The sequence below is a fragment of the Octopus bimaculoides genome, chromosome 4 (assembly GCF_046866305.1).
Source record: "Octopus bimaculoides isolate indiv1 chromosome 4, ASM4686630v1, whole genome shotgun sequence".
NCBI lineage: Eukaryota > Metazoa > Mollusca > Cephalopoda > Octopoda > Octopodidae > Octopus > Octopus bimaculoides.
Window position 1 is genome coordinate 39,261,548 of NC_142931.1, and position 24,785 is coordinate 39,286,332.

At 36.8% G+C, this 24,785-nt stretch overlaps 2 protein-coding genes across 6 annotated transcripts; one reads left to right on the forward strand and one right to left on the reverse strand.

Annotated features, from left to right (window-relative positions):
* The first annotated feature begins 24 nt into the window (after positions 1-24).
* LOC106881151 (uncharacterized) lies at positions 25-12,203 on the forward strand. Its single transcript, XM_014931435.3, has 5 exons — positions 25-68; positions 742-873; positions 9,627-9,837; positions 9,925-10,083; positions 10,234-12,203. The coding sequence occupies exons 1-5, from the start codon at positions 63-65 to the stop codon at positions 12,150-12,152; spliced, it is 2,427 nt and encodes an 808-aa protein (XP_014786921.1). The 5' UTR covers positions 25-62; the 3' UTR covers positions 12,153-12,203.
* A 4,563-nt stretch (positions 12,204-16,766) lies between these two features.
* On the reverse strand, positions 16,767-24,757 carry LOC106881147 (mpv17-like protein 2). 5 transcript variants are annotated; one of them, XM_014931430.3, is made up of 2 exons: positions 24,662-24,757; positions 16,767-18,857 (listed from the first exon to the last, which is right to left on the reverse strand). In XM_014931430.3, the coding sequence occupies exon 2, from the start codon at positions 18,846-18,848 to the stop codon at positions 18,264-18,266; it is 585 nt and encodes a 194-aa protein (XP_014786916.3). In that variant the 5' UTR covers positions 18,849-18,857; positions 24,662-24,757; the 3' UTR covers positions 16,767-18,263. The 5 variants fall into 5 exon arrangements, with proteins under 5 accessions (XP_014786916.3, XP_014786914.1, XP_014786913.1 ...); XM_014931428.3 differs by lacking the exon at positions 24,662-24,757 and adding an exon at positions 24,156-24,294; XM_014931427.3 differs by lacking the exon at positions 24,662-24,757 and adding an exon at positions 23,289-23,427.
* Positions 24,758-24,785: the final 28 nt, after the last annotated feature.

A 24,785-nucleotide genomic window follows, 5' to 3' on the forward strand; every position in this document is an offset into this window, starting at 1 on the left:
TACATTAACGTGTGTGGATATAGCCTCTTTCTCGCGTGATAGTTCCGTTGTAAGGAACAGCTATGAAGGTATGTTAACAAAATATTAATTTTTATTTGTTTTATGATTTGAATCTTGCTAAAATAATATCATATTTGAATAGTAGATACTTTATTTATCTTGATGAAAATAAAACTTCTTATGAAAGTTATTTAAATAATGAAGATGACAACTGATAAAGTTGCCGAAAGTCCACGTTAAATACGACAGCCATGTAACAACACATGGGTGATCGAAATTAATTTTACGACTACTTATTTCAACGCTGTCTCGCTTTAACCTTTGTCAAAATGATACTTTTTTCCCCTCATTTCAAAAGCTGTTGATAATTTTTGGTTTTCAAATAATTTTTAGACAGTGCTAAAGTGGTGTACTATACTTGTGAATAAGCACTATTTCTACACCGACATTCAACCAATAGTTTATAACCTCCATTGTATATATGTGGCTGTTTTTATTTGTAAATTTACAATATCATTAAATTTCTGTTAGAAACCCCACTGAAGCCTTTAAAGTTGCATCAAAATCTTAAAAATACTGCATTTATTCGGTTTTGAAAACATGTCAGCTCGTATTTGTAGTTACAATTTCTTGTTCCATTTCAATTTTAAATTTCATCATTGCATTAACATTTTTCTAATGTAATTTCTTTGATTATACTACCGATTAGAATTTAAGCTTCAAATGTATATTTATTTTCAGCTGAATATCTCGTATCCAGCCACTGGCTGCCAAAAGTTAATAGAAATCGATTCCGAAAAGAAATTGCGACCATTTTATGATAAGCGTATTTCTGCGGAGATAAGTGCTGAAAGTCTCGGTGACGAATGGAAGGTAACATATTGATACGTGTTTGTGTTTATATATATTTGTACCTTTTCTATTATATCCAATGTAGACCTATTGAACATTTACATTTATGTTAAGTGATCCTGTTATGGATCATATTAGACAAATGTTAGTCACTCAACTGAAGACTAACTAGGGTTACCCACCCGATCTACTTGGTTGGCGGGTGGCCCAAACATATCTGCATGAAAGCCTAAATAGATCAATAGGCGTTTGTGGGGAATTAAATGCACTTCATTTGGTATCTGTATACGTGTAAAACTAACAGAAAATAATTGAGAGAGAAATGGCTGTTGCCCTCTATGGTGCTACTCGTTTATTATAAATACATATCTAGTTGAAATATTTTAATTTTTATAATTTGTTAGCTCTAGTAATTTGATAAATGTTTTTTTGTTTGTTTTCTCTTAGAGTTAACCCTAATATCTTGTTACTACAATGACAATTTTATTGTAGTTGAGTATAATTGAGGGGGAAAAAAACCACCCGGTTAAAAACTCACAAGGGTTTGGATCTTGTGAATCCTGTCCCGGGTAACACTTATTGATCTTTTGGCTAAGAAGAGCGCACGTTTTGTGCTCTAATTGCATATGCTGTAGTTTACTCTGCCGTTTCAGTCAGCATTTGGGCACTGACTCTATAATCAAATGAAACCAATTCAAATCATCCGTTTTCGTTTTGGTCGACTCCAAGTTACTAAAGCTGTGGTGATTTTTTTTTTTTTTTTTTTTTTTTGCTTCCTTTGAAATGGCTTGGTTTAAGCGTTTTTAATTTTGAGGTATTTTGGCTGTAATAAACATTTTTTAAAATTTCGTATATTCTTTCTTTACATTCAAAACTTTAGTGATTCCTCACATCTGTCAGTAGTTGGGTCTTGTTACTTTTGGAACAGCTTGATTGTGGACTCCCTTCCCCCTATTAAGTTATTTATTCTGCAACAAAACTGGGGTTATTGGTTTGGATATTTATATGAGCAGTTCTATTTAAAGGCAGGTTAATCTAGCCATGTTTGGTAACCCATTTCATCTACATACTTATATACCAACCACTCAGCTTGGGAAGGTCTATGTAGGAGATATTGGTGTGGCAGTCACTCCAAGCAAATCTGTGGACTGATGTGTCAATAGACATCTTCAAGGTGAATTTCATGTGTGGCTCATTCCATACAAGTATAGGTCCTTGCATGCTTGTATTGGTGACTTAATTCTTTCAAGATGTAATAAATTTACAAATATGAGGTGTGTTTGTGCCAAAAATGCTTTAAAAGTTCCAGATTAATAATTAGGGTGGAAACTTTTTTTTTTTTTTTTTATGCATTAGTGTTTCCATTGCTCTGTTCTATTCTCTCAAATCCAGATTTTCTGGCTTGAAGTTGTGACACGTTTTACATCAGGCTTCATAGAATATGTGAAACAGGCAGTACCTAGGGTTTCGTTACTTTCAGTTTACATGTCGCCCTATGGCTTATTTCTCTTACAATACCATAATTTTGAATAAGACTCTGCTTTCTACCTTCATACTCAAAGCAAATTTTTAAGTCTTTTCTTTATTAATTTCACCAATTCTATTTTGAGATGGTAATTTGTCAAAATAAAAGAAGCGGTATCACCTTTAAAAAAAAAAAAAAATCGATCTCCGTGGCAAGAAAACCATTTTCTTAGGCCAACTATGTGACGGTATTGGCATAGACTGGCATTAATTGTTTGATTTTGAAATTTCCTACCATATTTTTTTTTTTAAATGTCCAGCTTACACTACATTATAAATCTTTAGCCACAGTAATTACTGCAAATATGTGTATCACTTCAGTTTGGTTTTGATATTCACAAGTGCTCAAAGTATCAGTATAAACTGGTGGTGGGGTGGAGCGTACTACTGAATCAAAGCGTTTTGAGAGTAGAATGAGGTGGGGTTAGTGAATGCCTACCAAATATGCCTTTCTTATATGATGAACCATGACATCCTATTATTTCTGTGAATACTAGCTTGAACCTGTTAAAATGTATTGGGCGGTTACAAGTATCCCCGATGTTAGCAAAAAATAGGGCTTAAGCATATTCAAGAGTTTGGTGACTTGACAATTGGACATTACTGTTGTGCATGTACCTATCATCAGTTGATATTCAGGGAAATACATCATTTGAACTAGTTGTCAAATAAAGGGTAACCAGATAAAACTCCTCTCCTCCTTTCCTAAAGATCCTCTGAAATTCCCAAGAAATAGGAACTGCTTTATGAAGGGCACAGTTGTGACATTGTCACATGTGATATTCCTCTTCCGTAATTAAACTAGCACATCTTGGTATATCTGAGGTGAAATCGGTAAGGGCTTTATTCTATGTGGATGGGTATTACATGTTGAACAAAATCACTAGTCTACATTCTAAGAGAGAAAAACTAATATCTGTTGGTTTAGATAGTTACCTGCATTGCACTGATATTTCTGATCTCAAATCTGAATGATGTTGGAGTCTTGAATTTGTTGGCATTCTCTGTTTAACTGCCTTTCATAGTGGCACTTGCAAGCCTCTTTATGGGATCAACTGCAAGTGAACCATCATCCATGCAAACGTACTTCTATAATTTTCTCTAGCACTGTCTTGCAATTCAAAGCACCTCAAACCTCTGCTTCTTCAGCTAAATATACCATCTATTTCCCTTCTAGCTACTTGATATAGTTCTGTTACCATCACACTTCCAGTCCTTCCAAGCCTGATTCTTCTTTCTAATGTCCTTGTCTATTATACTGTTCCACCACCTTGGCACCCTAGGTCTGGATGGAACTTTGAACCTGCCACAAATTTGGTCACTGACCATTATTAACTTGTCCTGTAGAAACTTCCAGCTGTCACTCACCTAATTATTTTGTAGAATCACTGGTTTCTGGCACCATGTGATGGATGTACAGTGTCTAATGGCAACAAAATACTGGTAACTAATATATTCTTGCTAGGTATATCTGTGCATTAGTTTATGTGTAGCTAGTGCATCCTCTTGTGGCTCATGTCACTTATCTTGTTGATAATATACCAGTACCGTGTTACTGATAGATTTTAAAATCTGCTAAACTTTATTACTCAACATTTTCCACATTTGCATGGGTTGAAGGGGGTTTTTTTTTCTTAATGCCACTTTGCAACCTGTGTGGCTCAAACATATCTGCATGAAAGCGTAAATAGATCAATAGGCGTTTGTGGGGAATTAAATGCACTTCATTTGGTATCTGTATACGTGTAAAACTAACAGAAAATAATTGAGAGAGAAATGGCTGTTGCCCTCTATGGTGCTATTCGTTTATTATAAATACATATCTAGTTGAAATATTTTAATTTTTATAATTTGTTAGTTCTAGTAATTTGATAAATGTTTTTTTGTTTGTTTTCTCTTAGAGTTAACCCTAATATCTTGTTACTACAATGACAATTTTATTGTAGTTGAGTATAATTGAGGGGGAAAAAAACCACCCGGTTAAAAACTCACAAGGGTTTGGATCTTGTGAATCCTGTCCCGGGTAACACTTATTGATCTTTTGGCTAAGAAGAGCGCACGTTTTGTGCTCTAATTGCATATGCTGTAGTTTACTCTGCCGTTTCAGTCAGCATTTGGGCACTGACTCTATAATCAAATGAAACCAATTCAAATCATCCGTTTTCGTTTTGGTCGACTCCAAATTACTAAAGCTGTGGTGAATTTTTTTTTTTTTTTTTTTTTTTGCTTCCTTTGAAATGGCTTGGTTTAAGCGTTTTTAATTTTGAGGTATTTTGGCTGTAATAAACATTTTTTAAAATTTCGTATATTCTTTCTTTACATTCAAAACTTTAGTGATTCCTCACATCTGTCAGTAGTTGGGTCTTGTTACTTTTGGAACAGCTTGATTGTGGACTCCCTTCCCCCTATTAAGTTATTTATTCTGCAACAAAACTGGGGTTATTGGTTTGGATATTTATATGAGCAGTTCTATTTAAAGGCAGGTTAATCTAGCCATGTTTGGTAACCCATTTCATCTACATACTTATATACCAACCACTCAGCTTGGGAAGGTCTATGTAGGAGATATTGGTGTGGCAGTCACTCCAAGCAAATCTGTGGACTGATGTGTCAATAGACATCTTCAAGGTGAATTTCATGTGTGGCTCATTCCATACAAGTATAGGTCCTTGCATGCTTGTATTGGTGACTTAATTCCTTCAAGATGTAATAAATTTACAAATATGAGGTGTGTTTGTGCCAAAAATGCTTTAAAAGTTCCAGATTAATAATTAGGGTGGAAACTTTGTTTTTTTTTTTTTATGCATTAGTGTTTCCATTGCTCTGTTCTATTCTCTCAAATCCAGATTTTCTGGCTTGAAGTTGTGACACGTTTTACATCAGGCTTCATAGAATATGTGAAACAGGCAGTACCTAGGGTTTCGTTACTTTCAGTTTACATGTCGCCCTATGGCTTATTTCTCTTACAATACCATAATTTTGAATAAGACTCTGCTTTATACCTTCATACTCAAAGCAAATTTTTAAGTCTTTTCTTTATTAATTTCACCAATTCTATTTTGAGATGGTAATTTCTCAAAATAAAAGAAGCGGTATCACCTTTAAAAAAAAAAAAAATCGATCTCCGTGGCAAGAAAACCATTTTCTTAGGCCAACTATGTGACGGTATTGGCATAGACTGGCATTAATTGTTTGATTTTGAAATTTCCTACCATATTTTTTTTTTTAAATGTCCAGCTTACACTACATTATAAATCTTTAGCCACAGTAATTACTGCAAATATGTGTATCACTTCAGTTTGGTTTTGATATTCACAAGTGCTCAAAGTATCAGTATAAACTGGTGGTGGGGTGGAGCGTACTACTGAATCAAAGCGTTTTGAGAGTAGAATGAGGTGGGGTCAGTGAATGCCTACCAAATATGCCTTTCTTATATGATGAACCATGACATCCTATTATTTCTGTGAATACTAGCTTGAACCTGTTAAAATGTATTGGGCGGTTACAAGTATCCCCGATGTTAGCAAAAAATAGGGCTTAAGCATATTCAAGAGTTTGGTGACTTGACAATTGGACATTACTGTTGTGCATGTACCTATCATCAGTTGATATTCAGGGAAATACATCATTTGAACTAGTTGTCAAATAAAGGGTAACCAGATAAAACTCCTCTCCTCCTTTCCTAAAGATCCTCTGAAATTCCCAAGAAATAGGAACTGCTTTATGAAGGGCACAGTTGTGACATTGTCACATGTGATATTCCTCTTCCGTAATTAAACTAGCACATCTTGGTATATCTGAGGTGAAATCGGTAAGGGCTTTATTCTATGTGGATGGGTATTACATGTTGAACAAAATCACTAGTCTACATTCTAAGAGAGAAAAACTAATATCTGTTGGTTTAGATAGTTACCTGCATTGCACTGATATTTCTGATCTCAAATCTGAATGATGTTGGAGTCTTGAATTTGTTGGCATTCTCTGTTTAACTGCCTTTCATAGTGGCACTTGCAAGCCTCTTTATGGGATCAACTGCAAGTGAACCATCATCCATGCAAACGTACTTCTATAATTTTCTCTAGCACTGTCTTGCAATTCAAAGCACCTCAAACCTCTGCTTCTTCAGCTAAATATACCATCTATTTCCCTTCTAGCTACTTGATATAGTTCTGTTACCATCACACTTCCAGTCCTTCCAAGCCTGATTCTTCTTTCTAATGTCCTTGTCTATTATACTGTTCCACCACCTTGGCACCCTAGGTCTGGATGGAACTTTGAACCTGCCACAAATTTGGTCACTGACCATTATTAACTTGTCCTGTAGAAACTTCCAGCTGTCACTCACCTAATTATTTTGTAGAATCACTGGTTTCTGGCACCATGTGATGGATGTACAGTGTCTAATGGCAACAAAATACTGGTAACTAATATATTCTTGCTAGGTATATCTGTGCATTAGTTTATGTGTAGCTAGTGCATCCTCTTGTGGCTCATGTCACTTATCTTGTTGATAATATACCAGTACCGTGTTACTGATAGATTTTAAAATCTGCTAAACTTTATTACTCAACATTTTCCACATTTGCATGGGTTGAAGGGGGTTTTTTTTTCTTAATGCCACTTTGCAACCTGTGTGGCTCAAACATATCTGCATGAAAGCGTAAATAGATCAATAGGCGTTTGTGGGGAATTAAATGCACTTCATTTGGTATCTGTATACGTGTAAAACTAACAGAAAATAATTGAGAGAGAAATGGCTGTTGCCCTCTATGGTGCTATTCGTTTATTATAAATACATATCTAGTTGAAATATTTTAATTTTTATAATTTGTTAGTTCTAGTAATTTGATAAATGTTTTTTTGTTTGTTTTCTCTTAGAGTTAACCCTAATATCTTGTTACTACAATGACAATTTTATTGTAGTTGAGTATAATTGAGGGGGAAAAAAACCACCCGGTTAAAAACTCACAAGGGTTTGGATCTTGTGAATCCTGTCCCGGGTAACACTTATTGATCTTTTGGCTAAGAAGAGCGCACGTTTTGTGCTCTAATTGCATATGCTGTAGTTTACTCTGCCGTTTCAGTCAGCATTTGGGCACTGACTCTATAATCAAATGAAACCAATTCAAATCATCCGTTTTCGTTTTGGTCGACTCCAAATTACTAAAGCTGTGGTGAATTTTTTTTTTTTTTGTTTTTTTTTTTTGCTTCCTTTGAAATGGCTTGGTTTAAGCGTTTTTAATTTTGAGGTATTTTGGCTGTAATAAACATTTTTTAAAATTTCGTATATTCTTTCTTTACATTCAAAACTTTAGTGATTCCTCACATCTGTCAGTAGTTGGGTCTTGTTACTTTTGGAACAGCTTGATTGTGGACTCCCTTCCCCCTATTAAGTTATTTATTCTGCAACAAAACTGGGGTTATTGGTTTGGATATTTATATGAGCAGTTCTATTTAAAGGCAGGTTAATCTAGCCATGTTTGGTAACCCATTTCATCTACATACTTATATACCAACCACTCAGCTTGGGAAGGTCTATGTAGGAGATATTGGTGTGGCAGTCACTCCAAGCAAATCTGTGGACTGATGTGTCAATAGACATCTTCAAGGTGAATTTCATGTGTGGCTCATTCCATACAAGTATAGGTCCTTGCATGCTTGTATTGGTGACTTAATTCTTTCAAGATGTAATAAATTTACAAATATGAGGTGTGTTTGTGCCAAAAATGCTTTAAAAGTTCCAGATTAATAATTAGGGTGGAAACTTGGTTTTTTTTTTTTATGCATTAGTGTTTCCATTGCTCTGTTCTATTCTCTCAAATCCAGATTTTCTGGCTTGAAGTTGTGACACGTTTTACATCAGGCTTCATAGAATATGTGAAACAGGCAGTACCTAGGGTTTCGTTACTTTCAGTTTACATGTCGCCCTATGGCTTATTTCTCTTACAATACCATAATTTTGAATAAGACTCTGCTTTCTACCTTCATACTCAAAGCAAATTTTTAAGTCTTTTCTTTATTAATTTCACCAATTCTATTTTGAGATGGTAATTTGTCAAAATAAAAGAAGCGGTATCACCTTTAAAAAAAAAAAAAAATCGATCTCCGTGGCAAGAAAACCATTTTCTTAGGCCAACTATGTGACAGTATTGGCATAGACTGGCATTAATTGTTTGATTTTGAAATTTCCTACCATATTTTTTTTTAAATGTCCAGCTTACACTACATTATAAATCTTTAGCCACAGTAATTAGAGAATAGGAGTGATGGTGGGGGAGTCGGAGAGGATAGAAGAAATTATTTGCAGCAGTTGTGAAGTGTAGGCTAGATAAGGAAGCAGAGTATTTTGCAAACGACTTTTGCATGAATTATTTTGCTGGTATGAGCTTGATCAATTAAAGCATTTCAGGGGAGTAACTTGACAGGATTTGCTCCTAACAGCTTGAAATGTTCACTACACTCATATATTTTTCTGTGGGTTTGTCTCAACTCTTTAGCATTTAAAGTGGCCATATCCAGCCGAAATGTGTGTGCATCACGTACTGTTTTATTGTTTTTAAGATGCTTCGAAATATTGTTGACGAAGGAGTGAATCATATTGAGTATACTTCATTATGGAAATTTTTTTTACGAGTTTCAGGTAGCCCCAGGATGCTTACCACTACAGTAAACTTAATTACTGTTGTAATGAAAGATGGGGTAAATTAATTGTGCATTTCTATGAAAGCAAAGAATGTGTATTTTTGTTTAAATAGGTTTGCTACATGCAGTTTTGGGCATTATATGCCTAGATCCTTGTGTTAGTACAAAGAATTTTGTAATGAATAGACTATCCATTACATTCTTATTAATAAGGTAGATCTGCAATAGCATATCTTTTTGTGTCTTCTAGTTGAATTGTCTGTATCAGTCTCAATTTAGCTGTCAAACTTTTTTTACACTGAGTGAATTACACTAAACTTATTCCTCATATTACTGTAAATCATTATTACTAGTTTTATCTCTACTTCAAAATTATTGCTGGTTGGCTCTTGATATGTTGTGCTATTTACTAGTTCATGATTTTGTGTGGTTACTGTGATTGCACATCTTCACCGGCAAATAATTTGCATTTGGTGCTGAACTGGCTTTGATTACATTTTTCTTGAGATGTTATCTATTATGTGAACATGCTGCTTAATTTTGAATAAAAGGTTTTTCTTCTAGGGTGTTGCCACTGAAATTTATTTCTTATATTTATTTGCATACAGGGTTATGTTTTCCGAATTACGGGTGGAAATGACAAACAAGGCTTTCCCATGAAACAAGGTATCCTGACAGCTGGACGTGTCCGCCTTTTACTCTCTAAGGGACATTCTTGTTACCGTCCACGACGAGAAGGTGAGAGGCGCAGGAAGTCTGTGCGTGGCTGTATTGTTGATGCCAATTTGAGTGTTTTGAGCTTAATTATTATCAAGAAAGGTATGTATTCCAAGTTTTCTTTCTCTTTCTCTCATTTAAATTTTTCAAGTGTTTGTTGATGGTTCATTTGACTTATTTCTTTTTCAGGTGAGCAGGAAATTCCTGGTCTTACTGATATTACCATCCCACGTCGTCTTGGTCCCAAGAGAGCTGGTAAAATTAGGAAATTGTTTAATCTTTCTAAAGAAGATGATGTACGAAGATATGTTGTACGTAGACCAATCCCTCTCAAGGAAAACACCAAGCGTAAGTATTTTGCTTGCAGTGTTTATGTAATCAGTGTGTAGCAATTATATACACTACATATTAATTGCCTTTTTAAATGAATTTATGCTTAAATTAAGGTAATAATTCTAATTTTTTTTCTCTCTCTCTCTTTCCCTCTTCTATTTTCAGGTAAGAGCGCACTCTCTAAGGCTCCGAAAATTCAACGATTAGTGACACCTTTAGTGTTGCAAAGAAGGAGACATCTTCGTAGTATGAAGGCATTGAGATTTGCAAGAAAGCGTGAAGAAGCTGCAGATTATGCTAAGCTTCTGGCTTTGAGAATGAAAGAGCATAAAGAGAGGCGCCGTGAACGAAAACAATCATCAATTTCTAAGAGTAGGAGTGAATCACTTGCTAAGGATGCTGCTAAAGTGGCTGCTACTGTTGCTAGTATTCAGAAAAAGCAACAGCCACAGAGTAAGAAAAGGCCGAGCCCAGGAGATGCCAGTAAAAGTGGTGGCCAGAAATCAGTCCTTCATACTCCTGCTAAGATAGCCAAAGTTTCCAAGCCAGCTCAAGCAGCAAAGGGTGCTAAGGTTACAAAGCAAGGCAAACCAGCAGCAGGAGCAGGAAAGGCAGCTAAAGGTGTTAAGGGAGTGGCCAAGGGTGCGGCTAAGCCTGTTAAACCAGCTGTCAAAGCAGCAGCTAAGCTTACTAAAGCTGCTAAAGGTATGACAAAACCAGCTCAGCCAACTAAGAGACCTAAACCTACACAGGAAGTTGCAGCAGTAGCAGCCAAAAAAGCTAAGCCTGGTAAAGAAGCTCCAAAAGTTTCTGCCAAGGGAGCAGCCAAACCCTCTAAGCAGGCTCAACCAGCTAAAGCAACCAAACCACCAAAGGTTGTTGGCAAAGGAGTTCAGCCAGGTAAAGCTGCTGGAAAGGCTGCAAAGCAGGCACAGCCTGTTAAAGCTGAAAAGGTTATTAAGGCAAAAGCTGCTAAGCCAACTCAGGCTGCCAAACCAGCAAAGGGTGTTCAACCTGCAAAAGGTCAGCAAGCTAAGGTAGCAAAGGGTGCTTCGGCTAAGGCTGCAAAAGGTGTACAGCCCGCAAAGGGGGCTCAACCGGCTAAGGCTGCAAAGCCATCTCAGCCTACTAAAGCTCAACCAGGTAAGGGTGCAAAAGTGACCCAACCAGGAAAAGCTGCAAAGGTTTCCCAACCTGGTAAAGCTGCTAAAGTATCTCAGCCTGGTAAACCAACGAAGGGAGGTCAGCAAGGTTCCGGTGCACAGCCAGCTAAACAGGCTCAACCTGCCAAGCAGCAGCAAGCTAAGCCAGCTAAACAGGCACAACCAGGCAAAGGTGCTGCTCAGGTTCAGTCTAAATCTGCCAAGGGGACAGCACAAGCACAGCCTGTTAAAGCTACTAAACAGCCACAGCAAGCTGCTAAACCGGCAGCAAAACAGTCCCAGCCTAAGCAAGGTCAAACACCTAAGCAGGGTCAGGCACCAAAGGGTCAGCCTGCTAAACAAGGTCAAACCCCAAAGCAGGCTCAGACTCCTAAGTCAGACAAAGCACCAAAACAGGCTCAGACTCCTAAGTCAGACAAAGCACCGAAACAGGCTCAGGCTCCTAAATCAGATAAAGCACCGAAACAGGCCCAGACTCCAAAAACTGATAAGGCACCAAAACAGGCCCAGGCTCCAAAATCAGATAAAGCTCCAAAACAGGCTCAGGCACCTAAAACAGATAAAGCTCCAAAACAAGCTCAGGCTCCAAAGTCGGATAAGGCACCTAAACAGGCTCAAACTCCAAAGCAGGGTCAGCCTCAAAAACAAACTCAACCCCAAAAACAAGCCCAGCCAGCTGCTAAGACACCGAAACCAGCTCAGGCTGCAAAGCAGACGCAACCTGCTGCGCAGGCCCAGCCAGCTGCCAAATCACCCAAGCCAGCACAAGCTACAAAACAGGCACAACCTGCTAAACAGGCCCAGCCAGCTGCCAAGTCACCCAAACCGGCTGCAAAGCAGGCTCAATCCCCTAAACCTGCTCAGTCTACACCTAAATCTGCATCTGGCGCTCAGAAACCTGCTGCAAAGAAACAGAAGTAATTTACTTCTACGGTGTTATATATCAAAATAAATTCTACTCTTTTAAAATTGTCTTGTGGTTTTTGTTTTTCCTTCATATTTGTATTCTACTATAATCACCTTATAGGTTGCATGAAGATGAATATCTCATTCTGAATTATCATTGCTGCAGTTTCATGAAGATTATTATGCATTTTAAAGAAAGGACTACTCCAGGTAGACCCAGCAAAGTAGCAACTATTGAATCTATATCTTAGTTTATGGTTAGAAAGGCAGCTGGATTATCAGAGATAATGAGATGCTTGTCATTTGCATGTTTAATCAGTGCTTGATGAGTTCATAACCAGTGACTACAACAATGAAGACTCTCTGGAGATTTCTTATAAACTCATGACCAAGGTTGTGGCACAACTTTAGGAAGAGTTAGTATTGGATACCACTAATGCTTTTTCATCTTAGTGGAACAACTGCAGGAGAAATTCTTAAAGGTAAGCTATATCTAGCAGTTGATCTGGAGGAGGATCACTAGTGTGAGATTCTTTTTTTTTCTGTTTGGCTGACAATTTTCAATTTGTTAGAATTGATTTTGTAATCAGTGTAATGTTCTATATGCTAATTTTTACCATAAATCGAAGTGTAGTTTTAAAGTTTGCAAATTGGTTGATTTTAGCCAATTATGAGCTGCAGACATATTTGTACCTGTTTGCATAGTAACGAGCCAAGCATAAAGATTTGTCTGTGAGACAGTATGTGTTGGCAAAGATATTGTGTGTGAAAGCATATGCTTCAATGATATGTTTTGTTGCTTGTATCCTGGTTGAAATGTGCTAAGGTTAATAGCCATTCTGAATGTAAAATAGTTGATTTATTTGGTTTCATATTATAACAGGTTGCAGATCTTGTTTTTTTTTACTTGGTGGTAGGCAATCTTACAATACCAGTTCTGAAGCTGTTACTTACTGCACATGTGTTTATAAGTTGGCATGTGTATGTAAGAGAGATAACTGAAATTATTTTTATTTCCTTTTTATAGTGTGTGTCACTGAATCCATTCACACACACACATACATAACCTGCGTGTGTGTGTCACTGTAGCCATTCATACATACATGCATAACCTCTCTCACACAAAAGAACTTCACCACACTGTCTGTTTCGCATACATGCTATTAAAAGGAAATAAAAATAATCTGTTATCTGTCTCTCTCCGACACACATGCCAACTTCAAAAGAAATCGCGCTTTCACTTTTACAACGTCGTTTCCCTCCAATACTTTTTACAGAAAAGGCCAATGTGATGTAAATAAACACGTGGTGTATAGCTTCAGGACTGGTATCGTAAGATCGCCTGAAACTTTAAAAAAATTTTCCTGGTAAAAGTGAAAGGTCTTCTGAGATTCAGCTTGGATAACTACATTAATGCACTGAATTTTAAACTTTGAAATTCCCACAGCTGCAACCAAACAGAAATGGCCCTCTTAGTGTAGGTCCGTGATTCCCAACATGGGGCATGGTAATATTTTGGTGAGGGATGCATAGGGTTATGTTAAACTTGGACTTTTTGTGCATGATGTTTAGTATACAAATAAGAGAAACTGGTTAATTCGAGAATGAGTTATTAAAAAAAAAATTATATAGGCGCAGGATTGGCTGTGTGGTAAGTAGCTTGCTTACCAACCACATGGTTCTGGGTTCAGTCCCACTGCGTGACACCTTGGGCAAGTGTCTTGTACTATAGCCTCAGGCTGAAAGAATTCCGTCGTATATATATATGTCTGTGTTTGTCCACCTCAACATCGCTTGACAACTGATGCTGGTGTGTTTACGTCCCCGTAACCTGGCGGTTCGGCAAAACAGACTGATAGAATAAGTCCTGGGGTCGATTTGCTCAACTAAAGGTGATGCTCCAGCATGGCTGCAGTCAAATGACTAAAACAAGTAAAAGAGTAAGAGTATCTCTTCAGTGGACAATTTTATCAAATTTTTTACACTTTAGAGACAACAGGTCGTTTTCAGCATATTCATAAGATCTGATGTCACTAAAGAGGGAATAGGATTATTTCCTTTGATTTAGTGGTATGTGAAAACGTAGGTAATTACAAATGTGTATGTAGTAAGGAACTGGTCAGTACTGAAAGCAATGCCATCTTAATATCCTATGGAGAAATAAACTGACCGCAAACTTATGTGTTTAAAAGTACTGACACTTTTATCTCTGGCAACAACAAATCTAGGTACACGAGAAAAATGTGCTGCTGCAGGGTGTTGATAGGGCGGTCCAGATGGACTACATGTAATCTGAACCTTTCCCCCCTTGTTTTATTTTCTTTTTTTACGGAATCCCACGTTTTAGGCTATGGAGATTCCGATTCTGAAAAAAAAAATTTTCAAAATTTCGATTTCCTCCCCCGGTTTTTATATAGATCCACAGGGTAAACCTAAACCTAACACTGGTTTTGTGAGATTTGGCTGTTATTTCTAGCATGTAAATAGCCTGCTTGGGGGGGGGGGGGGGTCATTGAAATTTTTCAAAAAATTTTTTTTCAGAATCGGAATCTCCATAGCCTAAAATGTGGGATTCTGTAAAAAAAATTAATAAATAAGGGGGGGGAAGGTTCAGATTACATGTAGTCCATCTCTACCAATAGGGCAATAAATGGTGTTTGCAGGATGGAGGAATAGAATGGAGTGGAAGTAAGGGGTTTTCAGTTCATCTTAACTTCCAAGAAAATGGATATTTCTTAATGAAATTCTCTACAAATATACTGATGACATAGGAATTTTGGGGGTAAAATAATTAGGGGCTATTTTTGAGAACTGTTCCGCACTTGTGGATGTTTCTGAACAAGTCGTCCATATTCGTTTCATTTTCTGTTTTGTGCATCTGTGGATTTCTACTGAAGCAACAAACAGGCAATGAAGCCCTCACCAGAAAACTCATTATGCTAAAAATAACAGTAAGAGGTCTGGTACACTGAAAAATATTAAGACGACTTATCTGTTGCATACTATTCTTTTTCACTTTAAGTAAATTCCCAGGTAAACGTTTCTAATAGAAAGGCAGAAGATACCGAAAGCAATAATAAGGAATATACATGCGCAGTTAAGTATAGAAGTGTAAAGCATAATTTGTTATATAATTCCCCGTTTGAACTTTTTTAATTACATATGTGTGTGGTAGAAATCTGTGGATGCACAAAACTGAGAAAATGAAACAAATATAGACAACTTCAGAAACACCTGTGAATAGGGAACAATTCTCAAAAATAGCCTCCAATTGTTTTCCCCACCAAATTCCTGTCCTCTGAATCTACATAGTCTGAGGTATGTTTGTAGAGAATTTCATTAAAAAATATCCATTTTCTTGAAAGCTAAGACAAATTGAAGTGGACTCCTGTGAAATACGCCTCCCCCTCCTAAAACACTTTCCCCCAAAAATTTTGTATATTCAGAATCTACGTGATATAACACATTCGTAGATAATTTCATTAAAAATATCCATTTTTCTGAAAGTTATGATCATCCAAAGTTGAGGGTGCAGAAATTTGTAGTTATGCCGATTCAAAAAATATGGTAGTGCAAGTAAAAAAAAAGTCCATCAATATTCAGAGGAATATTTAAAATATGGATTAATACCCACTATCCACGATAAACTGTCACCAAGTTATGGGTGAAAAACTCAGATCTTGTGAATTTTCCGAAGTCCTCCCCCCACCTCTTGGAAAAGATAAAGTAAAGTGTAAGAGCAGTGAATGTTATAAAAACAAAAAAATTCCACAAGCAGTACAATTTGTTTTATGAACTTGTAACATGATACATATCTTTTGTAAATTTTAAAGATTTATATCGCAAGAAAAATAGAAGTTGTACAAAAATAACGCTTCTTACATGGCCAGTTTTGACTTCATTCGTCATAAGATCACACAGTACACAATAGTTTGGATTCATAAGATCAAGTACAAATAACTTTACATTGAATTTTCCTTTTTTTTGTCTAGATATGTAACACAATGTCTGACTGTTTCAGAAATATGTGTACATTCTTATTTCTTATTCTCATCAGTGAACAAGTGATTGTTTCATCAGAACTTGATATACAATGAATCTGCAAATACCTATGAAAATGGTAAGGAGGGGACTCCTATGTCAGTCTGCTTGTCAGAATTCCCTATTGTCTTATTGCAAAGGATATCAGTCTTATATATGCCTAAGCAAATGAGATGGTGATGACTGCAATGCCTTTTGATTAGGTGTTTGCCCTTTTTGTGGGGAGGGGGGAGGATTTAAGGGACTGTACACATCGCCTTTACAGGATCCCTGAGACCTATTAAATATATTCAGGATCTTTTCTGTTGCTGTCAAAGTTTTTGAAACTAAGTGAAAACTTTCAAACTTGGTACATTGATGTAATTTTTCACACTGAATCTAATTTTGTTATTCACTTGTTCCAAAAAATTTTAGGAAATGTTACAGAAGTTTGAACTTTAATTTTTACCCAATCAGAAAACAGGATTTGGAAGATGGCATTTTGTGAGTGTTAGCTGTCTCTGACATTATGAAGACAAACTTGTAAAAAGTTTTACTGAATAAAGTCGTGAAATGTTGGAACAGGCATGTAAACAATATAAAAAGAAATCCTCAAGGAATTTTTTTTATTTTTTGCAAAAAATTACAAAAGTACAAACTACATTAAATTACAAAACAAAAATAGTTCATTTCATGTAAATAATTGATACATTTTTTGTAGCAAAAATTAAAAAACAAAAGTTTGAGATACAGTCTAGAAGTTTTTTCTCAAACAAATTAGAGTTTTATTTCCTGTGCCACATATTATAACCATAAATTTCAAGAATGTCAGAAGTCACTGAAAATTGTGTTTCCTGGAGGAACTGATTGACATATGCATTCCCCCAGTGTATTACGATTCCGACATGGCACCATATAAAGAAAAACATGTCTGGTCTCACAACACACTCCTCTGAAAACCTGTTCAGGTAGCAAGCACCTTCCCCAATTGTATTTACACTTTGAGAAGACTGCTTCATTTATCTCAACAAATTTCCCAGGACTGTTTATCTGAACTGGGCTGTGGAGTAGGTCCTCCATACATATTTCACGAGCATAGCTATTGTAATCCCCAGTTCTTCAACACAAAGCCAGACTGAAGTCAATTCCTTGACCCATGAGTAAAGGGGAAAAAAAGCAGTACTGTCCTAAGAGGAAGAGTGCTGCCTTCCATCAATGTATTTTTTCTGGCAGACAACCTTTTTGGGAGCACCAACTGTAAATTTTCCCATAAAGCTTCTTGTTCATATGGTGTCTTTTTCTACATAATTTTCTTTTAAGGATAACAACCTTCTCTTGTAAGTAAGAAACCACATCTGCCTAGGTTTTCAATTTCTCCATCATATTTGAAAGGTTAAATGAGCTGGTTGCAGTCATGCATCTATTTAGGTTGAAGAAGTCCAGGAAATCACAGAGTTCAAAATTATGAAAATGAGGTAGTGAGAGGACAACAACAACAACAAAAAATATTTGTTCATTTCTCAAAAGAACAGGTGAAAATGACAAAAATGAGGTAGTACAAACTCAGAAAATAGGCATTTGTGAAAGAAAATAGTTAGGTAAAGATAATACATGTGGTTGGTGTTTTAAGGAAACTATACCTTGGCTTGTTACTATGGAAACCGGAACCAATATGCCTGTGGCTTTTGATTGGTTAAAATTACCCAAAATTTGTAAACTTCAAAAGTTATTAACTTTTTATGTATTAATTTATTGCAAAAATGAATTTCATTTCCATAATTAGCATATAAAACCACGTCAATACACTAAATCTGACAACAATAAGAACAAAATTTTAAAAAATGAAAACTGACAACAGAAAAGGTCCCATATTCACCTTTAACAAAATAAATAATGTTATAAATTTTTTTTTATTACACATATATCACAGGTTTAGGAAAAATTGGAGTTGTGGCAAATATTTTATTTTGATTTGCTATTCGCCAATTAAAGGATATTTATTTACATATGTCTGTGTGTGTTCAAATATCTTATATCTCAAAGTATCGACATTTGAAAGAAAGGCACTTTATATATTTTCATCAAATTTCACTTTTATTTTTAATATCAGTCAGAAACCTTATCAGTTCTATATTTAATATAAGAATAATAAATATCAAATCCAAACGATACTGAATTATCAAATAAAACACGAAATTTAAGTGGTATGAAAGCAAAATTAATCACTTGTACTGGAGGCCAAATTAGCCATTCAGAAAGTAACAAAGTTTTTCCACAGTTTTTGTATTCAGTTAACATTTTGTCAAATGAAGAATTTTCTAGAATTCCTAGTGATGATAAAAATAGAAAAATACCTATCGGTGTACCTATAGTTTGGTCAAATAGTAGTTTTTTGGCAACTACACGAACTGAAGAACCTGGGAAAAGATAGTCTATCAGGTGATACCAATAATGGCTTGGGGGTCCCAATATTAAACCAGTAATACTGATGTGTAGAGTCCGATCTTTGTTCCATGTTTGCTGTCGCTGAATTGAAAGTTCATAGAATTGTTGAACAGAATCTCCACCTGCTGCTGATGTTATACTAATGGCTGTATTAGTCAGGAGAAGGTATTTCCGTGAAAACAACAGCTGCACACCGGATACTACTTTATGGTATATTCTTTTGCGTGCACCAACAAAAACAGTCATAGTTTCGAACTGGAAAACATAAACAGTTTTGTTTACATTCACAACAGTGATAAAAATTTTAGATCTGAGTCATCATTTAAAAACTATTTTAAATAATTCATACTAAGAAATTGGTAGTCATTCCAGAAAAAATATATGAACTAGAAATAATAACCAAACCTTCCTCAACTCCCGTTACATGGTCTTAAAAAAGGACATCAATCATGTAGCCCCAGATACAATCTCTACAAATAGTCGCAACTTGAATGCTTTCTATTTTATAGATCTGCCCGATCAAAGCTAAACAATTTAACAATAAAGAGATAAAGGTGACAGTGGGATGGGCAACAGACACATCAATGATAGAGATGCATGATGTGAGGGTAGAAAACTAATATGGGCGTCAGAGGGGCATGAAGTTATGAAAGAGAACAGTGGTGTAGGTTACACAGCAGGGCAGATATGCATGTGTGTGTGCGTATGGACACAAATATACATAATTTTAACATCCATTTTGTTATGCCTGAGCAGGCAAGTGGGTCAACTGAGTTGATTGGTAATATGCTAGTCAACACGGTCCTTTGATATCTTCTTTGTGAGGTGAGATTTAGATTTGACTTCGCCATGTCACTCACACCTCCCTTAGTCTCCCTCTTCTACAGGTGCCAGTTCTTTGAGCGCACGGCACAACTTTATACAACTGTCCTCCTTGCGTGCGGGTGTATACATATACTTATTATGTACATATAAATTCAAATAAGTTATTATCTTTAAAATGCACTGGCATGTAGAAAGCACCATTCGAGCATGACTGATGCCAGTGCCACCTGACTAGCACCCGTGCTGGTGGCATGTAGAAAGCACCATTCAAGCGTGACCAATGCCAGTGCCACCTGACTAGCACCTGTGCTGGTGGCATGTAAAAAGCACTGTTCGATCATGCTCAATCCCTGGGCCACCCGACTGGCTCCTGTACCGGTGGCATGTAGAAAGTACCCACTACACACTCAGAGTGGTTGGTGTTTAGAAGAGCATCCAGCTGTAGAAACCTTGCCAAATCAGATTGTAGCCTCCTGGCTTGCCAGTCTTCAATCAAATCATCCAACCCATGCGAGCATGGAAAGAAGATGTTAAATGACGATGATATATATATATGTATATATTATCCAAAATATATAGTATTTTCTTTTTCTTAACATAAATGATAATATACCCATATCCATCAATGTAAAGCTAACATATTTTAGTATTTCACTGATACACTGGATAAAACTGGGGAATTTGGATGCTGACATCCTTTTAAGGTATTTATATCCTTGAAATAATTATATATATCATCATCATCATCATCATCATCGTTTAACGTCCGCTTTCCATGCTAGCATGGGTTGGACGATTTGACTGAGGACTGGTGAAACCGGATGGCAACACCAGGCTCCAGTCTGATTTGGCAGAGTTTCTACAGCTGGATGCCCTTCCTAACGCCAACCACTCAGAGAATGTAGTGGGTGCTTTTACGTGTCACCCGCACGAAAACGGCCACGCTCGAAATGGTGTCTTTTATGTGCCACCCGCACAAGCCAGTCCAGGGGCACTGGCAACGATCTCGCTCGAAAATCCTACAGGAGCCAGTCAGGCGGTACTGGCAACGGCCACGCTCAAAATGGTGCATCTCATGTGCCACCCGCACAAGAACCAGTCCAGGGGCACTGGCAACGATCTTACTTGGCTTGCCGGGTCTTCTCACGCACAGCCCATTTCCAAAGGTCTCGGTCCGTAGTCATCGCCTCGGTGAGGCCCAATGTACGAAGGTCTTGCCTCACCACCTCAGCCCAGGTCTTCCTGGGCCTACCTCTTCCACGGGTTCCCTCAACTGTTAGGGTGTGGCACTATATACACTGGTACGAACATGATATCTTTAAGATAGCATGTATTAAATTGATTTGATATCATTGTATCAGATATTTCCATAGTGATAGTCCTATAAGTATACATATTCATGTGGAGGAGCACTGGCAAGACATGCAAAATGAAGAAAGCTTGAATGTCAATAATAATGTAAAATAGAGCTATAAGATGAAATGCAATTATCTTAAAAGAATGTGCATTTATAAAGTAATGCAAAATTACTACCTAACTACTGCCTAAATTTTAACAATATCGGGTGGTGTGGGTTTATGGTCTTGTCACTCACATCATAAATCAGGTAGTTCATGAAGGAGTCATACCCAATGATTGGTTGTAGCAGTACCATAGTCAACTGCTACAAGGGTAAAGGTGATGCTTTAGACAGAAATAACTACTGGGGTATCAAATTATTGGCTCAAGTGATGAAAGTTACAGAAAGGGTCATAGCCCAACTAATTAGGGAGAGAGTTAGCCTAAATGAAATGCAGTTTGGTTTTGTACCAGGCAGAAGCACCACTGATGCTATATTTCTGGTAAGGTAACTGCAGGAGAAATATCTAGCCAAAGATAAACCTCTGTACTTGGCTTTTGTTGACTTGGAGAAAACCTTTGACAGGGTCCCCCGATCCTTTATCTGGTGGTCAATGCAGAAACTAGGGATAAACGACAGTAGATTGATTACATTATGTTATCAAAGTTGTGTGAGATTAGGCTATTATTTCTAGCATGTGGCTAGCCTGCTTGAAGGCCTGCTTTTTTTTTCTGTAGTTTCAGCTCAGAGCTGCGGCCTTGTTGAAAAATTGAAATTTTACAATGAAGGGGGAGGATGAGGTGGGGTGGGGTGGGATTGAAATTTTGAAAATGCAATTTTTTTTTTTTTTTCAGAATCGGATCCTCCATTTTTCCGTAAAAAAAAAAATCAATATATATCCATTTTACCGAAAGTTATGACGGAAAAATCGGATCTTGTGAATTTTCCGAAAGTCCCCCCCCCCCCCATCCCCAGGGTCGTTAACGCAATTTTTTTTTTTCATATTCGTTTTCTACATACTTGTTAACACCCAGCAGGCTGGTTTATTTGTTTATTTATTTTAAAATTTTTTACGAGTGAAGATCTTTATATTGACCGAAACGGCTTTGTTTCCTCATAATTTTCGGGGAAAATGAGGTATTTTAAATGAAAATTTCTACAAATACCTTTCAGAGTGCGTAAAGTACGATTATATTGAAATCTGATGTAGTAAAAATAAATAAATAAACGGTTAGCATGCACACTAACACATCACAATTTTCTTCGAAATTTCAAGTTTCATTTTGTAGATGTATGTGATGTGTCAGTATGTATGTGTGCAATTTCTTTCTTTTATATATATATATATAATCTCCGACATCTAAAACGTAGGGCATCCGAAAACATTTTTTCAAAAAAAATGCATTTTTTAAGGAGAGGTGCGAAACTGCATTAGCCCCCATTTTTCTAAAAATTGAGAAAAGAAAGGTACCTTGTGTGAATTTTCTGAAACCCTCTCCCCACGTACGGAAAATTTTTTTTTTCACAACAAATTCCAATATAATGGGATTCTATACCATCTAAAGCGTATTTGTAGAAGGTTTCATTAAAAAATATCCATTTTTTCTGGAAGTTATGAGGAAATAAAGTCAGGGGGAGGCACACACGTTATAGGTATGTTGCAGGATTAACTTCACATATGTGCCCCAACCCCAATATATCTGCAAAATAAAACTTGAAATTTAGAAAAATTGTTGTGTCAGTTTGTATCTGTGCATGCCCACTAAGTTGAGGTTTTTTTTTACATTAAACCCCAATATAATCGTAATTTACACACTCTGAAAGGTATGAACACTTCGCTCCGGTTGGTTAATGGCATATCATGGTACATTCGTTTGCGGTGGTCTATAACAAACATGTATGTTTTAAAATTATATCGAAGACATATATTACACACATTTACGCACAATTAACGACTTATAAAACACACAAGCACATAGACCCACCTCAATTTGGGTAGTTTGTCTCGAACTAGTAATTGCCATTAACCCAGTCTGTGACCTTGTGTTCAAATGAGGAGCGCTAAACTCTCTAGGACATTATTTTGGGGTTAAAAAACAAAAAAGGTAGATTTTCCGAGGTTTTATTTTTTTCTTAGTGAACCACGTGGGGGTGTACTTACCAAAAAACGTATTCATTTGCACACGCGGGTTAGGGTTAGGGTTAAGGTTAGGGATAGGGTTAGGGTTAGGGTTAGTGATAGGGTTAGGGTTAGGATCGACCACTCAAGACTAGCTAGCGCGTTCGGGTCCGCGCTGCTTTAGTAGTACCAAACAACAGAATATAACTTTAAGGTAATTTGGTTGTTGTTTCGAGCGATCGCGTGGAGAATCTATCGTTGGCTCGTTATTGTTTTCCAAAAAGGTAACTAACTCTAGTAATTCATCGAGTTATTCTCAGCTTCTCACGTGAAAATTTTCGTAATATGAGAAATATAATCTCTCAAGTTCGAGTATATGATGCGATTCAAACAATGTTCCTACCTTCTTTCTTGAATATCGAGGTTTCTGTTTTCTTTTTGTTACATAATGTTGTTTTAACACTAAGAGCTAACATCCGTGTTACTTCCGGTCTCACAGTATAACACCGTATCATTTGTATGGATGGAAATAATGGAAATAATTTTAAATAGAAGACACTAATTCCATCCGCAGTCTAGAAATAACTACTGTTCTTATCGATCATACTGCTGTTAGGTAGCTTGTGGAAGTAGTTGTGGCGGAGGTCGCTCAAGCAAAGGAGGCAAGATAACAAAATGATGACTCGGTAGGATATTCATGAGTAGCTTTTGATTGTTTGAATACCTACGGACTTTTGGACCCCTTCTACAGTTAGTGAGCTTGCCTCTTCGTGGTCGCTCGACTTGCTAGAAATACTTGCCAAATCTCCTTTAAACCCGTTATCATCTTATATAAAGGACATGGTGCATGCAATAGCTGACATATTCCTACATACACCAAAAAGAATGAGATGATCATGGCTAGAATGCCTTTGATCCACTAGATCAGGATAGTTATGAGCTAAGATGGTAAGAAGTTAAAATGTGTAGCAACAGAAAGCAATCACAAAAAGCTAACATATTTCTTTAAGGCATATCCAAGTTGCGAACGGAATTAAGATAAATGTTTAGTAAAAGCAAATTTTCTCAGATTGACGTTTTTTTAATATATACTTACAGAAGTTGTAAATGATATACTAATAAAATATAGGAGCTTAAAAAGAAACTAACACCGACAACAGTTACCTTCTACTATCAATATTAAAATATAACTTTGTGGTACGGTGCTACTTAAGCTGGGTGCAATGGGGCCGATCGACCTGGAAATGTGAGAATGGGTGCAAAAACTTACTCTAACATATCAAGTTCCCTTAACTTATGCCAGTCGTTTGGGTGTCACTTGAGACGCTTTAGCAGTCAGCCATGGCCACTGGTCATTGTTCTCCGGTTTACAATGTTTCTTTAAAGTGGATCCGCCAAAAGACTTAATCCTGCAGTACAGAAAACCCTACCATTCTACTGATACTAGCGGTGTTTATCTTGTTGATCCAATGCTGTTAGCTTGTACTTGATTAAATCACCCTCCTCAGAAATAATCTTTAAAATTCAATTCTTTTCTTCACGAAACATTTTTGAGTGATACCGATGAAATTTCCTACGTTTAACGTGCTTCGACGACTGAAAGGAACACCACCTTTCTGCTTCAACTTAACATGTGTATGAAGTCAACAAGAGTAGCTTTGTGTGATTACGCGACCTACCAGAAATATCAACCAACTCTCATTCGAATCAGTTCCATATTGCCCTACTATATCTATAAAAAGAAGAAAAGACACACTGCATGTTGTAATCCCTTACATCTAGTTTAGCTGTGGTCTGCCCCTTGGCAAGTCCTGTGCACGCGAACCTTCTCCAACACTCTCTATACAACCTGGGAGGGCCCGTATGCGAATTATTTTTCCCCACGAGAGTTCTGGATTCC